The sequence below is a fragment of the Piliocolobus tephrosceles genome, unplaced genomic scaffold (assembly GCF_002776525.5).
Source record: "Piliocolobus tephrosceles isolate RC106 unplaced genomic scaffold, ASM277652v3 unscaffolded_1060, whole genome shotgun sequence".
NCBI lineage: Eukaryota > Metazoa > Chordata > Mammalia > Primates > Cercopithecidae > Piliocolobus > Piliocolobus tephrosceles.
Window position 1 is genome coordinate 9,234 of NW_022291644.1, and position 16,669 is coordinate 25,902.

The window sequence follows — 16,669 nt, forward strand, 5'->3', positions numbered from 1 at the left end:
AGGACTACAGTTATGTGCCACCACATCCAGCTAATTTTTGTATTTTTATAGAGACTGGGTTTTACTACGTTGGCCAGGTTGATCTCCAACTCCTGGGCTCAAGTAATCTGCCCACCTCAGCCTCCCAAAGTGCTGGGATTACAGGCGTGAACCACGGCACCCAGCCTTCTTCTTTCCCTAGATATACAATAGGAAAATAGTTGGATACACGCTACTATCCAACAGAACTTTCCTGAAGATAAAATGGTTAGAACAGGGGTTTCCAAACTGTCATCCCTGGTACAGCAGCATCAGCATGCTCTGGGAACTTCTCAGAAATGCAAATTCTAGCCCCGACCTGATTTACTGAATCAGAAACCCTGGAGAAGGGCCCAGAAGCAAATCATCTAGGTGATTGTAATGTACACTAAAGAACCACTAATTTAGATAACAACATTCTGCAGGGGGACTTGGGGGAGGGAGCCAATCACCTGTCGTTACAGGCCAGGGGGCCGTGCCAACTAATTCGGAACCAATCTGTGGTCGAAGTAGGGACAAGAGGAAGGGGGACATCCTCTCGCCAATAGGAAGTGCAAAGAGGCGGGCGTGCCAGTCCCTGGACAGCTACGAAGCCATGAATATCTTGCCCAAGAAGAGCTGGCACGTCCGGAACAAGGACAATGTCGCCCGCGTTCGGCGTGACCAGGCCCAGGCCCAGGAGGAGGAGAAGGAGCGTGAGCGGAGGGTACTGCTGGCTCAGCAAGAGGTAAGCTCGGAAGCCAGCCGGGCAGACCTCCGGAGCCCAGCGCGCACGCGCCGCGGTTGGGGGCCAGAAGCGCAGGCGTTGCGCAGGCTCAGTGTGCCCCGTGTGAAATTGGGGACCAGGCGCCGATCCCGTTTTCGAGGACGTTGCTCTACAAACTTTGTGCCCACTTCCACGAAACCTCTCTTGATTTCGCTTTCGTCTTAGTTTCCCCCCACTGATGTATTTCACATGGCTGGAACAGTGTCTAGCACAAAAGAGAAACTTAAAAACATTTAATGAATACATGAGCGCTTGGACAGTTCAAGGAAATTCGGATCACTTTTTAGTTTGCCTGCACAGCGTATTTATCGAGCACCTATTGTATGCTAACTACATGCAGAGCGCCTGACTTGTGGAATCCCCAGTAGGCACTGTTCGTTCTTGGAGGGGCACTGTCATCGCCGTTGCACGAAGTGAGATGGATTCAGTGAGGGGAAGGCACATTTAAGGAGAGGGGGACAGCCAGGCTCCACGCCATCGGGCGAGCCCTTTCCTGCACCGCCCCCTAGACATGTACACACAAACTCGGGCTTTCTGTATGGCTCCTTAAATCTGTTTGATGTACACCCAATTTTTAGTTCCTTAGCTAGTCTGATCCTCCACAGTAGGTGGGAGGTAGTCTGGGTTTTTAGAATCTCAATAGGCTGCTGAGTGCTGTTTGAAATCCGCGTCCTGAAGGCGGGGGACAGGGCTTCAGCAGTCGACTTGGAGTAGTGACTTGGAGCCATGGCTAGAATTCAGATCGTCTGGCCTAATGCAGTTTGGTCTACCTTTATGGCTGTTTTAATTGTCTCACTTGAGGTTAGGAACCCCTTTGGTTTAGGCCAGGGACCTCCTCCCAGCCATCCTTGATGACCCGTGGTTTACTATTTGAAAGGCAGTTTACAAAACCCAGGCGTTGCCTCATCTGCCTACCCTCACCCCCAGCTAGGACAGGTGCCTCTTTTAGGCTTCTAGTGCTCCCTTTCTTATAAACCCAGCACCTTGGACTGCCATTTTCTATGGTGGGCACCAGACTCACAATTCTTGAATTACCTCTAGGTTCTGAATGCCCTGCCTATAACTTTCTCCCCAGGCCCATACAGAATTCCTACGAAAGAAAGCCAGACATCAGAACTCACTGCCTGAGCTTGAAGCAGCAGAGGCGGGAGCCCCAAGTTCTGGCCCTGTGGACCTGTTTCAGGAGCTGCTGGAGGAAGGCAAAGGAGTGATCAGAGGCAATAAAGAGTACGAGGAAGAAAAGCGACAGGAGAAAGTAAGCTGGCCTCACCCACTTCATTAGAGGAACCATGAATCGAGTTGGGGGGAGAGGGCGCTTTAGCCACTGCTTGTGATCAAGGTCAAACGAGAACGAACACACAGAATTTAGAACCATACCAAAGCATGACACTTAAGAAGTGTTGCCATCTGGGCACCCAAGGGCTTGGAGGTAGATGCTGGAGGTCCCCAGCTGCTAGGCAAACTACTCAGTTCTCCAAACTGGAGGGGTCTGAAACCTGATGGGCTTTTTAAAATGTAAATCAGCCAGCTGTGGCTCATGCCTGTAATGCCAGCACTTTGGGAGGCTGAAGCGGGTGGATCACCTGAGGTCAGGAGTTCAAGACCAGCCTGGTCAACATGGTATCTCTAAAAATACAAAAAAATAAGCCAAGTGTGGTGGTGCACACCTGTAATCCCAGCTACTTGGAAGCTGAAGCAGGAGAATCACTTGACCCGGGAGGTGGAAGTTGCAGTGAGCTGAGATTGCGCCACTGCATTCCAGCCCGGGTGACAGAGTGAGACCCCATCTCAAAAAAAAAAAATAAGCGAATCAGTCACCTTTTACCTTTTGGCTAAGATCAAGTGTAAAAAGTACATCAGTGGTCGTGCACGGTGGCTCACACCTGTAATCCCAGATCATTGGGAGGCCAAGGTGGATGCATCACCTGAGGTCAGGAGTTCAAGACCAGCCTGGCCAAACATGGCAAAACCCCGTCTCTACTAAAAATACAAAAATTAGCCGGGCATGGTGGTGCGTGTCTGTAATCCCAGCTACTAGGGTGGCTGAGGCAGGAGGATTGCTTGAACCTGGGAGGCAGAGGTTGCAGTGAGCCGAGATGGTGCCACTGCACTCGAGCCTGGGCAATAGAGCGAGACTGCATCTCAAAAAACACAGGTATATGAGCTCTTGTCACTCACCTGCTGTCTCTGGACTTGCTGACCCCACCCATGGCTCCTCTGCTTTGCTTGATCCCTTCAGACTTCTCTTCAAGTCTCTCTGCAAAGATGCCTGCCTTTGAACACTCAAGTGGCTCCACTTGTCCCCTGCTTCCCCTGCTGTTACTGTACCAGCCACTGACCCCCCAGGGGGAATTTGGCCTCTGTTGGTGTCTTCCATCCCCAGCACCTGGTACAACTGGTTCATGACAAGCCTTAAGTACCTGTTTGCTTAGATTCCTATGTCTGGGAGACACATCTGACACCTTGAAAGATTATATCCCATCTCTTGTATTTCCTGGCCCCCTCAGGAGAGGCAAGAGAAAGCTCTGGGCATCCTGACATACCTGGGCCAGAGTGCAGCAGAGGCATAGACTCAACCCCCTTGGTACCAGCTACCCCTAGAGTGAGGGGGCCCCCCGCCTGGCCCAGCCCCAGATGAGAAGATCAAGAGCCGTCTGGACCCTCTGCGGGAGATGCAGAAGCATCTGGGGAAGAAGAGACAGCACAGCGGTGAAGGCAATTGCAGCAGAAAGAAAAAAAAGGAGGGGTCTGAGAAGCAACGACCCAAGGAGTAAGAAGGAAGACCCCTCCTGGGCAGACCAGGGCCCAGACTTTCAGGGCTGGGCAGCAGCCCAGCATGGGCACTGCAGGGTCTCTGGTGAGGACAACCAGGGACTCGGTGAAGGGCTGGCTGGGTGAAGTGGTTCTCAACATGTGGTCCAGGAAGCCCTAGGGGTCCTGCCACCCTTTCCCGGGGTGCTGTGGTATCAAGCCTATTTTCCTAACACTGTTGGCCCTTTTCACTCGCATTCTCAGGCACATAGTGCAGGTTTCCAGAGGCTGTGTGATGAGAAGACACCCTCGTTTTGATGGCTAATGGCACAGATGCTTGTGTCCAAACTTCCTTAGTTTTCACTTCTGACCCCGGCAGCAGGACCCTCACTTTTCTCATTGACTCCTGAGGGGGGTACAGGAGAGGCCACTGCTGCCAGCCGTCATATAAAACTATTTATTAATTAATAAATATTTTCCAAAATGAAAATAGGTTTACCAAAAAATGTCCCTCACTGGGGAGGGGAGGAGGGGGCAGCCCTTGCCCCCGGGCCCCCAGGGTAGGGCTGAGAAGAAAACCTCCCGGCCCCCTCCCTGCTTCCTGGGAGAGGAGGATGCCCCGTGGCCTGGGGCCTCCCTCCAGTCTTCCAGGGCAGGGCCCTCACCTGGGCAGGAGGATCAGCATGCAGGGGGAAGGGGGTGGGTAGAGGGAGGGGCCGGTGTCACTGGAGGTCCTGGTCCTCCAGGTAGCGATACTCAAAGGTGAAGCCTTCCTTCTTCCACTGGCCCCACTTCTCGTAGCCAAAGTAGATGTAGGTGCCCTGGCCGGGGGAGAAGGTGGTCAGTGAGTGGACGAGGAGGTGGTCTGGGATCTGGGCCAGACCGACAAAGGGGACAGTTCTTAGGGCTGTAGGTGTGTCAGGCACCAGGCCAACTGCCCTGCACACACACTCTCATTCCACCCTCACAAGGTTCTTCTTGGGTAGGAAATGTTATCATGCCACTTCAGCGAGGAGGAAGCGGAGGGGGCCGCAGAGGTTCCACCGAAGCCAGCTGCCAGAGCGGGGCCCCAGCCCCAGCCCCAGCCCCAGGTGTGAGTGCACAGCCTTCGTTTTCTCGAGGGCTGTGGCTTTTGAGCACCTCTCACATGTGAGTACAGGATGCACAGCCTAGCGTTTAATCTTCACAAAGACCTCCAGGCAGCGGGTACTGTCACCCTTGTTCTAGAGAATGGAACAGGTTCAGAGTCTAAATCCAAGCACTCTGCAGGGACATTTTATTGGTGACGGCAGTGGTGTGGGAATTTCTGAATGACTGGATGGCCTGAAATGTACTAACTTGGAGGATGGTTTTGGACCAAACCAGGAAAGGACAGGAAGTTTGTAGTTAATGTCTGAGGACACAGTGGGAGAGGAGCTGGGTTCAGACTGAATGTCTTAAATGCTTCAAAGATGGTAACCTGGGAGAACTAGGAAAGGGGACTGAGTTCTCTGAGGACAAGGACCTTGTAATACTTCATCCCCATGAAGGGGCTCGGCTTCAGGGAAGTATTTGGTGGGATAAAAATGTCACTGTAGAACACACCAACTGGAAGTAATTTGGAAAAAAAAAAAAAATCCATGACACTGACTATGTAGCAGTCACCATTAAGTACTTACATGTTATTAACTCATTTAATCTTCATAACAACTGCATTAGGTAGGTCTTCTTCCCCCCATTTTTACAGATAAGGAAATTGAGACACAGAGGTTCGAGTGACTTGCCCAGAGTCACCCAGCTAGACTGGGCTCAAACCCGGGTAGGCTGGCTCCAGAGTGTTTGCAAGAAGCAGGAATTTCCCAGTATTAAAACTTGAGAAGCCCACTAAAAAAAATAGCTTGCCCACTGAGCCCCTGCCTTGCTGGGTGCTGGGACCTGGAGCTGAAAGGGGGGCCATCGAGGTCCCTGGGCAGCAGAGCCCACAGCCTGGTACAGGGAGACATACCGGGAAAATCCCACACCCAAGCGAGTGTGCCCAGCACTGCAAGGGGGAGGCACCAGGCTGGGTGGCGCCAGGAAGGTGTCTTTGAGGAAGGGACATTTGGGCTAAGACCCACAGGAGGCCTAGGAGCTGGCCAAGTGGAGGATGAGAGGGCAGTGTTCCAGGCTGAGCAGACAGCCCGAGGGAGGAGAACATGGTCAGGCTGAGGGACTGCGCCGGCTGAAAGGTGGAGGCGAGGGCGCAGAGGCCAGCAGGGGCTGCCTGGAGCCTGGGGACTCTACCCTAACCCTAGCAGCGGGAAGAGAGGGGGCGGGGCCCTCACCTGCTCGAACTGGTCAGTGATGGTCTTGGGCTCCTCGTGCCTCTGGAACCACATCATGTACTTGGTGTGGAATCGCCACAACTGCTTCTTTAGGGCCTTGGCTGCTAGATACTGTGCCTTAGTGCCCTGGGGGAGGAACAGTGGAGAGGGGGATCAGGGGCCCCCAAACTGGTTGGGAAGCCAGGGGGACGGGGCAGGACGTCAGGGCTGAACGCTGGCCCCCGCCACAGACCACAGTTGGGCTGGACAATCCTGTTGGAGATGGGGCTGGGAACACAGAACACACCAATGCTGGTCAGGAGAAGGAAAATGAGACAGGAGGTGAAAATTGCTTTCAGAGAAGCTTTGAGAAGGAAGAAAAACTAATTTGTGATGAGAGCTGAGAGAGGAGGCAATTTAGAAAATTTCCCAAGTGGGGATGAGGGTGGAGGTCACTCATGACTCACTGGGGTTGGGAGGAGGTTGGACAGTTCCCCAGTGGCCTCCAGGGAGGCCTGAGAATGTGCCGATGAGTGGAGTGGGGTCGGCCTAGACTGAAGGGCTGCTGGAGCAGGGCTGTGGGGGTGCCCCATGGGTTAGCCAGTAAGCTATTGGAAGCAGGGCTGGGGTGAGCCACAGTGGACCGGCTTTTCTCTCAAGCCGAGCAGTTCTAACACCTTTGGGCTGGAAGCGGGAACTAGGATGGTTGAATTGGTGGGGGGGGGGCCAGGGGGCCAGGACTGGGAATAGGGAGGGGGTGCGGTCCCAGGGGTTGCAGTGGGGCACCCACCTCACCCCTCCAGCCCGAGGGAGGACGGCGGTGGTGGTGGTGAAGCTGGGGGGCCCGAGGCTGCCCCGGGGGCCCTGCTGTACCTCCAGATAGTAGAAGATGAAGAAGAGTGTCTCGGTCGACAGGCGCTGGCAGAACTCCACAGTGTCCGAGTGTGGGAGTTGCATCTGGTGGTGGTAGGGGGCGTCGGACAGGGGTTCCGGGGGAGGTACTGCCTGTGGGAGCAACAGGAAAGTCAGTGCCAGCTGCCTACTAGTCCTGCCCTGATCAAAAGGGTGCTCAGAACCGCATCCCCATGGGGGAAGTGGTACAGAAAGACCCAGGGCGGTGCTGACCTTCATTGGAGAGCCCAAGTCAGGGGCCTGGCGCTCTACCCACAGCCTCACAGGTTTAGCCACTGCCTCCTTGCTAAGACTCAAGCCCCAGCCCACCCCCCTTCCCTATGGCCCTCACCAGATACGCTCAGAGTCAGAGGGGTGGGGCATGTGGTGCCAGGCGGCCTCTTCCATGGCCTGCTGGTAGAGCTGCTTCTTGGTGAGGGGCACAGGGCCCAGCGGACAGACACCCAACGACAGAGGTATGTGCACCTCTGACAGCTGCAGGGGTGGTGAGCTGAGGCCGGAGGTGCTGATGTGCTGCTCAGGATGATGTCTGTGGGGAGAGGTGGGGGTCTGGCCCCTCAGTGGTGAGGATGGGTCAGGGGCCAGCCCGTCCTCTTTGGCCCACTGCTTCCCCACCATCCTGTATTCCTCACCTTGCTCAGTCAGGTGCAGCGTTGGCACAGGGTCCTCAATGCCAGAGCTGATGGCTGCCTGTTCCGCCATGGACTTCCAGGAGCTCGGTGTGGACCTGATCTAACTGCCTGGGCCTCCCAAAGTGCTGGGATTACAGGCGTGAGCCACCGTGCCCAGTCTCCTTATTTTTTCTGACAGAGACCTTATGCTTTGAACATCAGTCTCCAGCTCTGTGGCATTCCTACGTTTCTTCCCAGTTTATGACACATTTACAGTCTTATTTTCCTCCTCAATCTTTAGCAATGGAGGACTCTCCTCACATCCCCATAGCAGAAACATCAATGGCAAAATATCCAGGTTGGGAATTCCTGTACCAGGAACAAATCACCTGTTCAGCAGTCTTTTCCAAATGAGGAGAATTCTAAAAAGGAATCTGGAGGAAACAACACCTTTCCCAAAATTTTCTTATCTGTGAGATTTCCTGAAAGATTTTTTTTAAGTGTAAATGATGGTAAAAAGATGGCCCTGAAATGGCCCCAACCTCTGGCACAGAAAGCTTTTCTTTGTAAAGCCTCCCTTTGAGCTCACAGCAGACTGTTTACACTACAAAACTAGCATATGCTTGTTTATTGTAAAAACAGTCACAAAATACAATGCAAAATGTGAAAGTCCCCACTTTCTTTTCCAACTCTCTAAAAGTAATTACTGTTAAAGGATTTTTAAGACAGTCTTCTATGCTTGTATAAATCTATGTGTCTCTCTGCATGTAATGAGAGCATTTTGTTAAACAAGAATGAGATTAGCTGGGCTTGATAGTATGTCCCTGTAGTCCCAGCTACTCAGGAGGCTGAGGCAGGAGGATTGCTTGAGCCCAAGAGTTCGAGTTTAGCCTGGGCAACATAGTGAGACCCCCGTCTCTAAAAAAATAAAAAAAGAAAGATTATACCAGACATTGTTCTGTGATTTGTTTTATTCCTCATATCATACACTTATGTATAGATATATTTATTTCCATGTCAATACATACAATTATACTTCCTTCTATCAGTAGCTGAATAATTTTTCATTATGCGGACATACCACAATTATTGAACTTTCTACATTTACTAGGCTTTTGCATTATTAAAATGGCACAATATATTAAATATATTTATAATATATATATTATGTAAGAAATATTTAAAAAATATATTTTTAATGTTACATTTCCCTGATCAGTATCGAAGGTAAACATGAACATTTCCCCACACATTTATTAACCATTTGCATTTCTTCTATAAATTGATTGTTTATTTTCTTTGCTTATTTTCAATTTTAAATTTATTTTTATTTTTTGAGACAGGGTCTTGCTCTGTTGCCCAGACTGGAGTGCAGTGGTGAGATCAGAGCTCACTGCAGCCTCGTCCTCCCAGGCTCAGGTGATCCTCTCACCTCAGCCTCACTTGGCTGAGTGTAATTAGCTGGGGCTACAGGTGCACAATGCCACATTTGGCTAATTTTTGTATTTTTTGTAGAGATGGAATTAGACTATGTTGCCCAGGGTGGTCTCGAACACCTGGACTCAAGTGATCCTCTTCCCTCAGCTTCCCAAATTGCTGGGGTTACAGGTGTGAGTCACCATGCTGGCTTCTTTGCCTAATTTTATATTAGGTTGTCATTTCATTGATTTGAACTTGCTTGAGTGTGTTTGCAGTGGTTTTCAATTGTAGCCACACACTGGAATCACCCAGGGAACTTTTAAATAACAGGCTCTACCCTGTGAAATACTGTGATTCCAATGGGCTGTGGTGATGTCCAGGTGTTGAGTTTTAGACTTTCTGGGTGAATCTTATGGGCAGTGAAGGTGGAGAGTCCCTGGTCCAGGTGATTTAGATAGCAGTGGGTGATTAGGTAGGATGGAATGCAGGGTCACAGGGAATAAGAAGTCAAGGAGCTAAGAGGCCAGGGTGTTGGAAGAATTGTGTATATGGCTGTATCAGTCTGCTTGCACTGCCATAAGAAAATACCACAGGTGGATTGGCTTCAACAACAAAGTTTATTTTCTTACAGTGTTGAAAACTAGAAAGTCCAAGATCAAAGTTTGGCTGTTTTCCTAGCTTGCAGCCAGACACTTCTCATTGTGTTCTCAAATGGTAGAGGGTGCTCTGGCCTCTCTTCATTATCTTCTGAGGACACTAATTCCATCTTTGGGGTCCCACCCTCATGACCTCATCTAAACCTAATTACCTCCCCAAAGCCCCATCTCCAAATACACACTGCTGCTTAGGGCTTCAACATAATACATTTTAGGGGGACACACACTTTCAGTCCATAACAGTGGTGTCCAGTACTTCATTAGTCATCTTGTAATTTTGAGCTTATCATCTTTTTGTCTTGAGACTTGGTTTTGCTGTGTTAATCTTTGTGCTATTGGGCTTTGTTCTCACCTCTGTTCTGTATATTCACTCCACTTTCACTTGCTCTTCTTCACAGTCATATCAAAGTCACACATTCAGAGGGAAGCCCATTTGTAGGACCCCATTCATCAATGTTTACCCTCAAATGAGGAGTAGAAACCCACTTGGAGATTAATGGATAAAATGCTTTTATATTGTTTATTCTCAGGCACCCTCATTAGACCTGTACAGTACCCAATTTTTTGGAGAGTTTTTAGGAGGCTGGGTCAGGTAGGCACAACTAGTTTTGAAATAGAAATAGGTGTGCATGCCGTTGAAGCACAGGAAATCCTCAAATCTGACAAGTGATTTCATAATTTGATCCAAAGTGCTCATAGGCTGAAGGCAAGGAGGACAAATGCAGTGAAAATCGAAGAAAGATGTGGCATGCACCCTACAGAGAAAAGCAGAGGATCATTCTAGTCCAGGCTTTCCACCAACTTGCCAAGGAGACCTGGGCCAGCACTGGCCCACCCTGGACTCACTTTACCATTTGGTAACAGAAGGGGCTGGAGGGGTTTCTGAGGTCTTTTCCAGCCCTACATGCCTTTAACCAGGAGAACATCAAACCCCAAACTCAGCATTTAGAATTTAATTGTCCATGGATACAGTACAGTCTCCATGGGTATCTTCGCTCTGGTTTATAAATCTTTTTTTTTTTAAGTAATTAAATCCTTAAGTCAGGAGAAAAGAATTGGGACAATTGGGTCTAAAGTGTGTAGCTTCCACATCTTTACATCTGCCTGTGGTCCTAGCCATGGAATATTTGCCAAACAGTAACCATTTCATTGAAGGGCATTTTACCAGATAATGGTGTTTAAAGTGCAGTATAGTGGCTTTTAAACATGAATACCAAAACGTTTAAAATAGGCATATATGACATATAGTTCTAGAAAATTTCAAGGAAAGGAGGGTTCTATAGTACCAAAATTTATTTACCAATTAATTGCCTTCCTTGCTTCCTCCCTCCTTTCCTTTCACAAATATATCAGCATCTCCATGTGCCAACCATCTTAGTTTGCCCGGGACTTTCCCGGCTTTAACACTGAGAGTCCTGGGTCCTGGGTACCCATTAGTTCTCAAGTAAATGAGGACAGCTTTTCAGGCACTGTGCAAAGCACTGAGTCTAGAGCAGTAAACAAACAAAACCAAACAATTATAATGGCTTGTCTATCCCAGGCAGTATTTTAAAGACAAAATTCATGAGTAACCTAATAAATCATCCTTTACTCTATCATGTACTTTTCCACAAAGAGCTCCTAAATTTGACTTCAAATACAAGTTCCCAGATTACCAAAAGGCAGTTCTATTGTATTTGAATAGGGTAAAATTAAAACACTGAGATTTAGGAAGTAATAATGAACAAAATGTGGAGCTGTCTCAGTACAGTGAACTGGCTAGTTCCCATATAAGCTCAGTATCTATTCAACACTGTATTAATGACTTAAAGCTAACTTGACATCATTCTTTCACCTTTTTCTTCAGCAATCAGTTTAATAGCCACGCAATTGAAATTGTCTGAACAAACTGCTATAAAGAAACTTTCACTGGCCGGGCGTGTGGCTCATGCCTATAATTCCAGCACTTTGGGAGGCTGAGGTGGTGGATCATGAGGTCAGGAGATCGAGGTCATCTGGCTAACACGATGAAACCCCATCTCTACTAAAAAAAAAAAAATACAAAATTTAGCCTGGCGTGGTGGTGGGTGCCTGTAGTCCCAGTTACTCGGGAGGCTGAGGCAGGAGAATGGCATGAACCCAGGAAGTGGGGCTTGCAGTGAGCCGAGATCACACCACTGCACTCCAGGCTGGGTGACAGAGTGAGACTCCGTCTCAAAAAAAAAAAAAAAAAAAAAAATTTTTTTTCACTAAAATATACATCCGTGTTTTAACTGTACAGCTCAATGATGTTTACATGGTGAAAACACTGCACCATTTTAAAGTACTCATGTGTATACCATCTCACTTAACTTTCACAGCAATTCTGGAGATAGGCAACCAGATGTCCTTATTTACAGTTCAAAAACTGAAGCCCACGCAAATTCAATGGCTTGTGCAGGATCACTCAGCTAGTAAGGGGCAGAGCTGCGATTTGAACCCTGGTCTCTGGGCTCTTATTGTCAAGTCTTGGTCTCCATTATCCATGCTGGGGTAATATGTAAACAGCAGAAAGAATAAGGAAGGAGGGAGGAAAGACAGAAAAACAGTACCAAGTCACATTTCTGGGCGATAGGGCACTAAAGAGAATCGCTCTGCTTGTTTGCTTTCGGTCAAGAACAATGTTTACATATTCAGCACAATCAGACTTAACATTAAGACCTCTGTCATTAAATTTCATCATATTCTGTAAACAATAATTTATTCTCAAGTATTCCCAGGGTGATGTAGACAGAACAAACAAGACAGAGTCCTTCTTCAGTGTTAAGACAATGGAGGACAAAGAAGATTAAGAACGCACAGTCTTTCTCCTGAGGACTTTGCAATTTGTAGGTGAGATAGTATGCAAATGGTTGCATTTCAAGAGTGATGTAGTGCCAGAAAGGAGAACGAAATTACCTCTAAAGAATACCATAGAGGCAGCCCTCACGGAGGTGAGGTAGTATGTGAGCTGGGCCTGACAGCCTTTTCATCTGAGAAGGCAGGGAATGGAGCTTCAGGCCACAGACCCTGATTGGGTAAAGGCATGGGAATGGGGGTGAGGGTAGGGTAGAAAGTAAAGGACATTTGTTACAGAACAGTGACTTATCAATTTAGCTGGGAAGTTGGGCTGAAGGAAGACCATGCTTTGGTTCCCTTAGCACATCAAAAGCTTTCCTATCCATTCCAACTCGAGTCGTCGCTATGCACACCTTTGTTTATGCAATCTACTTTCTCCCACGAAGCTACCTGAAAGAACCGTGGAATTATATATTTGGCAGTTTGAGAACAAAGGTAAACAAAGGGCAGACACAGCCTGAGTGAGCTGGTAATAATATCACAAATTAAAAAAAAAAAAAAAAAAAGAACATTTTGCCAAAGAACAGGTTAAATAAATTGTCCAAGGTCACATAGCTAGTAAGGGGAAGAGCCAGCCTATCCCTACAGCCTGTTCTCTTTCCAGTATCTATCCCATTATCTAGTATTTATTGGTTTTGTGGGGGTGTTACCTTTAAAAATTTTTTAGAATCAGGGATATGTGTGCCTAAGTTTTAATAGAATAGGAAACCAGAACTGAAAGCTTATGTCTGTGTTCATAATAACTCTAAGCTTCACGGGCACATTCCCTGCTGTATCCTCAAGCCTTAATGAATGGTTGAATTACTGAATAATTCTAAGTATTGGAAATGATTCTAAGTAGTAGGAACACAGGGGCTCTAGTCCTTTCCTGACTCTTGAGGCTGGTGAGAACTTTTTGGTTAGATTAGAACACATTCCATTACACCTTTCCCTCCTATCTTCACTCAGTGGTTCACAGACTTGCCATGATAAAACGAACGTTTTTGGGACATAAAAAAGCATGTGCCAGCTGGGTGGAGTGGCTTATGCCTGTAACCTCAGCATGTCAGGAGGCCAAGGTGGGAGAATTGCTTGGGCTCAGGAGTTCAAGACCAGCTTGGGCAACATAGCAAGCTTGGGCAACGTAGCAATTTGAAAATTAGCAGGGCGTGGTGGCACGTCCCTGTGGCCCTAGTTTTTCAGGAGGCTGAAGTGAGAGGATTGCCTCAACCTGAGAGGTTGGAGGTTGAGGCTGTAATGAGCCATAATGAGCCATAATTATGCCAATGCATCCCAGCCTGTGGGACAGAGTGAGATCCCATCAAAAAAAAAAAAAAAAAGCATGTACACCACACAGATAGGCATTCACACACTCTATCACATAAGCCAAGACTGGAGAGGTTGGGGTCACTGCTTAGTGGTGGTCTACAGAGGATTTTTTTTTTTTGAGATGAAGTCTCACTCTTGTTCCCCAAGCTGGAGTGCGATGGCACGATCTCACCTCACTGTAACCTCCACCTCCTGGGTTCAAGCCATTCTCCTGCCTCAGCCCCCCTGAGTAGCTGGGATTACAGGCACCTGCCACCACGCCCGGCTAATTTTTGTATTTTCAGTAGAGATGGGGTTTCACCACGTTGGCCAAGCTGGTCTCGAACCCCTGACCTCAGGTGATCCACCTGCTTTGGCCTTCTAAAGTGCTGGGATTACAGGCATGAGGCACCACACCCTGCCTACACAGGATTTTTGACTGCCCAGCAGAGATATCTGATTGGGATTCCTGAACATACTAGCTCCAATCAGAGAGCCTGACCTGCATGGTGACAAGGGCTGACTGCTCACTCACGAAAGCCAGCAGCTGTTCTGGGTTCCACTCAGGGGCATATAGGATCAAGGCTCTAATTCATGCCCCATTGGAGCAGATTCCTCAAATTAGTCTCTCCAGACTCAAGAAGATGCCCCCGGCCCCCAAACTCAATTTAAAAATAGTCCAAAATATATCTGGACTTCCGCTGAGCACCAAGCAAGATGGCAGCTTCTGAGATCGTTAGGCTACGGTTTCAATCTGATTATCCACCGACAGTTACCCCGCACTGTACGGCCTTCTGGCTTCTGGTCGACTTGAACAGATGCCGAGTCATCACAGATCTCGTTAGTCTCATCCACCAGCGTTTCGGCTTCAGTTCTGGGGCCCTCCTAAGCCTCTATCTGGAGGGGGGGCCTCCTGCCCGCCACCAAGAGCGCGTGCCTGGTGAGAGACAACGACTGCCTCAGCGTTAAATTAGAAGAGAGAGGAGCCGCTGAGAATCCCGTAGTCATCAGTATCGGGACACTAATTTATCTCTTAGAAAAGCAAAGAAGGGGCATTTCAGTTAGAGGAGGATGAAGAAACTGAACCAGATTACAAATATTCAAAGAAGCATTAGAAGAGGCAAGAGAACAATAACAATAATGAGAAGGTCTTGGATCTGGAACCAGAAGCTGTCACAGATAAAACTGTGAGTAAAAAAAAAAAAAAAAAAAAAAGAAAGAAAAAAGAAAACCTGTGGCACCATGGGTGATAATGAAGAGACCAAAAGAAAATCCCCAAAGAAAAAGGAGAAATGTGAATATAAAAAAAAAGGCCAAGAATCCCAAGTCTCCTAAAATACAGGCAGTAAAAGACTGGGCCAATCGGAGATGTAGATCTCCAAAAAGTTCTGCTAGAAACAGCCTTGTTAAAGCCAAAAGGAAAGGTATTGTAAGCATTTGCCCAAAAGAGAGTCCCAGTTCCCCCTAGGAGTCTGAGTCTTGTGATGAATCTATAGTGATGGTCCCAGCAAAGTCACGTTGGAGGCCAGAAATTCCTCAGAGAAATTACCAACTGAGTTATCAAAGGAAGGACCCTCTACCAAAAATACAACTGCAGACAAACTGGTAGAAAACCTGGCTTTAGGCTGGGCGTGGTGGCTCACGCCTGTAATCCCAGCACTTTGGGAGGCTGAGGCAGGCGGATCACGAGGTCAGGAGATCCAGACCATTGTGGCGAACGCGGTGAAACCCCGTCTCTACTAAAAATACAAAAAAAAAAAAAAAAAAATTAGCCCGGCGTAGTGGCGGGCGCCTGTAGTCCCAGCTGCTCGGGAGGCTGAGGCAGGATAATGGCGTGAGCCCGGGAGGCGGAGGTTGCAGTGAGCCGAGATCGCGCCCCTGCACTCCAACCTGGGCGACAGGGCGAGACTCCGTCTCAAAAAAAAAAACAAAAACAAAAACAAAAAAAACACCTGGCTTTAGCCATACCCCCAGCAAGGGCAAGACCTCCGGAACAACATCTTCTAGTTCAGACTCTAGTTCACAGTCAGATGACCAATGTCATCGAGCACCCCGGAGTGTGCTGTGGGTTTCTTAAAGACAGTAGGCCTTTTTGCAGGAAGAGGTTGTCCAGTCCCAGGGCTGTCATCACAGACTGCAGGTGCTCCTGGATGGAGGTGTTCTGGCTCAAATGGTGGCGGACAAGCTCCTGGTCCTTCTCCCAGTGTGTCTCTCCCCACTAATTTAGGAAGAAGATGGGGTAGAGGAGAGAAACTTTTTTCTTGGAAAAGAGCTAAGGGACGGGGCATGCTGGGGAGAGGTTGAGGATGAGGGCATCCTGTTTCCTGTGTTGAAAATAGAAGCCAGACAACCAGAGGTGACAGCAATTAAATGACATGGTAACAAATTCATCTGCTATTATCCAGAATCTGGTAGAGACACACAAGAAGGACTATAGTCAGTTATCACTGTTAGCAGCTGCCCCTCAAGTTGGAGAAAAGATTGCATTTAACCTTTTGGAACTAACATCCAGTTACCCTCCTGATGTCTCTGATTACAAGGAAGGAAGAATATTAAGTCACAATCCAGAGATCCAGCAAGTAGATATAGAAATTCTTTCATCCTTACCTGCCTTGAGAGAACCTGGGAAATTTGATTTGGTTTATCACAATGAAAATGGAACTGAGATAGTGGAGTACACTGTGACACAGGAGAGCAAGATCACTGTATTTTGGAGAGAGTTGATTGACCCAAGACTGATTATTGAATCTCCAAGTAACACATCAAGTACAGAACCTGCCTGAGTATGACCTCTCCATCTTACAGTTTATGAATGTCTTGTTTGTGAAAGTGACTATAACCCAAACGTTTTTTTAAAGAGGATTTGGAAGTTGTATGGAATTTTTTTGTTGTCTTCACTTTACTGCATAGGAAACAATCTACCTCATCATTTAAAATGACATGGGTGTCGGTTTGTAGATCTTTGGTTTTTTGTCAGGTTTAATTTCAGTTAACAAAATGTAAAACATGACATTCCCTGCAGACATTGTTGTATCCAGTATGGTTTCTTCTCTGTTTTCAATGTTTTTGACCATCAAGTAGCAGTCATCAGTAGGAGTTTATAATACCAAG

The 16,669-nt window shown here is 47.9% G+C and overlaps 1 protein-coding gene and 2 pseudogenes across 1 annotated transcript; 2 read left to right on the top strand and 1 right to left on the bottom strand.

Annotated features, from left to right (window-relative positions):
- Positions 1-613: 613 nt before the first annotated feature.
- LOC111530635 lies at positions 614-3,558 on the top strand (annotated as a pseudogene).
- A 457-nt stretch (positions 3,559-4,015) lies between these two features.
- Positions 4,016-7,431, bottom strand: LOC113220389 (CCR4-NOT transcription complex subunit 3-like). The gene is made up of 4 exons (XM_026449369.1): positions 7,061-7,431; positions 6,691-6,865; positions 5,839-5,964; positions 4,016-4,356 (listed from the first exon to the last, which is right to left on the bottom strand). The coding sequence occupies exons 1-4, from the start codon at positions 7,429-7,431 to the stop codon at positions 4,258-4,260; spliced, it is 771 nt and encodes a 256-aa protein (XP_026305154.1). The 3' UTR covers positions 4,016-4,257.
- A 6,844-nt stretch (positions 7,432-14,275) lies between these two features.
- LOC111530636 lies at positions 14,276-16,393 on the top strand (annotated as a pseudogene).
- Positions 16,394-16,669: the final 276 nt, after the last annotated feature.